At 43.8% G+C, this 4,615-nt stretch overlaps 1 protein-coding gene across 1 annotated transcript; it reads left to right on the top strand.

The window, feature by feature from the left end:
- Nucleotides 1-3,163: 3,163 nt before the first annotated feature.
- On the top strand, nucleotides 3,164-4,087 carry LOC144790728 (taste receptor type 2 member 2-like). Its single transcript, XM_078665443.1, has one exon. The coding sequence runs from the start codon at nucleotides 3,164-3,166 to the stop codon at nucleotides 4,085-4,087; it is 924 nt and encodes a 307-aa protein (XP_078521569.1).
- Nucleotides 4,088-4,615: the final 528 nt, after the last annotated feature.

The raw sequence follows: 4,615 nt of genomic DNA, 5'->3' as shown, positions 1-4,615 counted from the left end.
CGTCTTGGGCCCCGTAGACATGGGGGGCTCTCCAGATTATAGCCAAATGTATATGTCGGAGATTGTTTTCCGTATGTACAGACGCTAGAGGAGTAGCTCTTCGAAGGGGGGCAGCAGTATTTAGTTGCAAGGGAGCGGGGCCTCTTATTCACTATAGGGACGTTGCGGACAGGATCACAGTGGGAGTGGGACCCGCTGGAAGAAGGGGGGGCGCAACCTGAGAGGGGTTGCACGGCCCCTCAGATGCACACTCGCCTGTCCTCACAGGTAGCAGTCATGACGTTTCAGGGAGACTAGCTCGCAAACCCCTACATTCCTCTCCCGCGTCGTGGGATATTTATCAGCCTCCGCAGGTGCCTCACAATTTCGTCCACGTGCTGGTACCCCAACACTAGCACTGCAGAGGAGGTCGTGGTTTGGATGAGCAAGTGTCCCCGCAGATCCGAGGTAGCCTCAGAGGCCGTTGTCGTCGCCACAAGGTGGTATGGGGCAGAAAAAGTACATAGAGCACAGTGTGGGTCTGCAGTAGGTAGCTAGGTTCAGGGCGGAGGCACCTGCACAGGAGTGCCTCAGCAGCGTGGCAGTGGCAAGCCCAAGCAGGTGGAAGGGCAAGCCGGCGTGTGGGTCCCGGTGGCAGCCCTCCAGTGGTGTCGCCCACCGCAGCGCCAGCACTCCCGGGGAGCTGTTCCCGTGCTCCGTCTCCGGGCAATCAGTGGGGGGGGTCGCCAGGCGCAACTCACTGTTCACCTCGTCGTCCCCAGTCCAGACCACAGGTGGTTGCGGGGTGTCGCCGCAGTGTGGAGGTCAGCAACCTCTCGCCGCCGAGTGTAGCACCAGGTAGGGTCCCGGTCAAGGCATCGGAGCTTACGTCAATTTCCGGCACTCCGCAGCAAGTAGGCCGTGTCCCCGGCCTCAAGTGATCCCAAGCGTCAACCGGTAGGGGTCCCAGACAGGGGCGCCGTGGTCAGAGCCCAGGGGCGCAGATTAAGGCATGCAGCTAGGTTCGGCCCTCGGTGGACAAGGGAGACGCTCCGCAAGACGCTCCGGGGAAATCCTTAGGCCAAATACGGTAGTCCCAGCGTCTGGGATTCCCACCAGCAGCGGTCCCTTCCCTCGAGCTCCTCCGTTCAGCGGACAGGTGGGGGCCGATCTCACCTCGTCCCCGTGGGTCCCCCCTCCAGTCCTCAGAAATGAGCTCCGGTGGTGAGCAGGAGCTGTAGGAAGGTCTGGGGAGTTGTACTGCGTCACTGGGCCCAGTCGGCCGGTAGGATCCCCGACCTCAAGTGACTCTCCACGCCGCCCGAGATGTTCATAGGCCAGGCAGACAGCATTCTTCTCCGTTAGGACGGCTCAGAAGGAGCTGGCAGCCCCAAAGTCCGTCAGGCGAGAGATGGGTGCTCTGTGCACACTCGCTGACGAACACAGGAGAAAACGGGCAATATTAACGGATAAGTAGCCTGTGGTAGTGGAGCCTCTCATGGAGCTCTACCCAGGCACGTCCGCCACCATTGCGTGCTCAGCCACACACCCCTATAGCTGGGTATTGATAATTAATTTTTTGGGATATTAATTATTAATTGGTAATTATTTTTTAAATAATTATTTATTGTTTTTTGTAAATAGTTTAGATTAATTCAATAAATAATTTTTTTAAATAATTTAAAATATGAATTATTTTTTATAAGTATGCTGTTTTTAACTTCTACGCTATCCAACACTTTCCCTACTTTTGCACTATTTGGAGTGGGAATAGTAATTTTTACCCCTACGCTATCCAACACTTTCCCTACTGTTGCACTCTCTGGAGTGGGAATAGTACTTTTTACCCCTACGCTATCCAACACTTTCCCTATTGTTGCACTCTCTGGAGTGGGAATAGTAATTTTTACCCCTACGCTATCCAACACTTTCCCTACTGTTGCACTCTCTGGAGTGGGAATAGTAATTGTTACCCCTAATTTATCCAACACTTTCCCTACTGTTGCATGGAATAGTAATTGTTACCCCTACGCTATCCAACACTTTCCCTACTGTTGCACTCTCTGGAGTGGGAATAGTAATTGTTACCCCTACGCTATCCAACACTTTCCCTACTGTTGCACTCTCTGGAGTGGGAATAGTAATTTTCACCCCTACGCTATCCAACACTTTCCCTACTGTTGCACTCTCTGGAGTGGGAATAGTAATTGTTACCCCTATGCTATCCAACACTTTCCCTACTGTTGCACTCTTTGGAGTAGGAATAGTAATTTTTACCCTTACTCTATCCAACATTTTCCTTACTGTTGTTTTTTTGGAGCTGGAATAGTATTTTATTCCCTCTGTTATTTAATATTTTTTGTATTGTTTTAGTTAATGCATTATATAATTAATGTTAACATTTTTAAAAGTAAATACATTTTTTTAAATTTGTTTGACATAATTATTTTAATTTTATTTATGTTATTATTTTGTGTGTAGATGAATTTGTAATTTATAATATTTTTTATTATTTATAAGTTATTACAATAAATATTAAAACTAATGATCAAGTAAGTATATATTATATGTACATGTTTAATTACGTTTTTTTATTAAATTATGTATATTACTTATTAATTTTAAATAATATAAAATAATTGTAACTATGTTTATTATATTTTTAAGTATTTTTAAATTAATTTTACATAAAACGATATTTTTTTTAAACGATATTTTTGACATCTATATTTTTTCCTCGATATTTTAGTACTTACCTTGTTGTAGATAGGATATCGATATTGTTTACATCGATATTATTGTTCCGATATTTTTGTATTTCGATATTTTGTTTTCTATATTTTGTCATAGATCCGTACTGTAATGTGCTTAATGTGTTTGTAATCATGGGGACATTTAAACCTACTGCATGCATTTGGTGAATGACATTCATAGGACTAGATGGTAAATTAAATGTTTTGGGCTTGTAATTGCTGGAGTAGCAAATGCAACCAACCTGATTTGCATCAATTCAAAGTGATATTTAGACATGTTGTGAGGATGCTCCTGTTGGTAACTTGAACCTGAACAGCTGGTGGAAGTCTGGAATTAATGGAAAGAACCCCTGCCTGTGGCACTCACTCACTACCTCTCCTAAGAACAGAACAGCTGTTTGTGACTTTATCTGCAACAAGTTCAAAAAAAGATGATTGAAGATAAACTTAAGAAAGAATATTTCATTATCATGTCAGTAACATATGGGATTGGAATTTTCTTCAGTTCATTCATCATGGGTTTCATTCTCAGGGTCAGGGCCAAAGGAAAAAAACTGAACACCTGCTATCTCATCTTAGTGGCTCTGGGGATCTCCGGCACATGGTATCAAAGTACAGCATTAGGATTCAGGTATGCTACTATGATATTGTCACCTGTTTATCGCAGTGCTCAAGTATCACAAGTCCTGTCACAACTGACAGCATGGTCTGGTAGCTGCAATTCCTGGCTCATCGCCTGTCTCTGTGTCTTCTACTGTGTGAAAATCGTAGACTTCAGCAATCGCATTTTCTTCTTTTTAAAGCCGAGGATCTCTAAGGTGGTTCCCTGGCTGCTCCTTGGAACTGTGGTTGGATCCTTCATCCTCAGTATGTCCTTGTGCTTGAGTTCAGGAGGAGAACATCCACAGAATTCAACAACTAATCTCACAGCTAACTCTTCTTCCGCAAGTGAAGATAAGAAAGCAAAAGAATTATACCCAAAATATTTTGGTGTTCTTGGCTTCATCTTGCCTGTTCTGCTTGACATTGCTTCCACCGCACTCATATTTGTGTCCCTCTGCAGACACACCCGGCGAATGAAAGAGAACGCATCCGGGTTCAGTCAGCCAAGACTGGAGGCTCATTTTGCAGCAGCCAGGATGATGGGGTCACTCTTACTGACATGCAGTTTACTGGTCCTTGCACAGTATGCTGTGCTACATTTCAAATCAAGTAATTGCCAGTTCATTTTTGGGGTCATCATTGATTTCTGTACCTCTGCACAACCCATCATCCTGGTTCTGGGAAACACCAAGCTCAAGCAAGCCTTCTGGAAGGTTGTCAATCCTTGGAAGAAATTGGTCTGCTGTCAATGACCCTAATGCAATCAAGGAAAATTGCCCACTTGCCCCCAGTCTGGCAGTAAAATACAACTGTTGGGGTTCAGTAAAGTCTTGGATATCTTTCTGCTCCTAATTGTTGGATAATATTTCAGCTAACTTAACTTTTGTGCTATTGGGTCTTCTTCATAAGAGTATTTGAATGATTATTTTTGACAAGTTAAAATGTCCAAGCATTTGGAAAGCTAAATTCGAATCAGTCTATCATTATAAATGTGCCCTTTTTCTAAAGCTATTGCTATTTCAACATTTTATGCTTTTATTTTGAAATTTAAATTTCAGTAGCATTGCTCAGTAAATCATTCACCTGCAGCTGAGATCCTTATTTACTACCTTTGTAATCAATACATTGTATTTGGAATTCTGCTCCTTGACCTGCTTTTCACAGTGCCTATTGGCAGTAGACACTGCAACTCAACTTTAACAACTTATTACAGTAGAGGGACTATGTCATGTTATTGCAGAGGGGTAGTAATGTCAAAACTAGATTGTTAGATGAGATTT

This window comes from Lissotriton helveticus, chromosome 11 (assembly GCF_964261635.1).
Source record: "Lissotriton helveticus chromosome 11, aLisHel1.1, whole genome shotgun sequence".
NCBI classification, from domain to species: domain Eukaryota; kingdom Metazoa; phylum Chordata; class Amphibia; order Caudata; family Salamandridae; genus Lissotriton; species Lissotriton helveticus.
The sequence above is the reverse complement of the archived record's forward strand: the minus strand, read 5'-3'. Positions and strand labels throughout refer to the sequence as shown.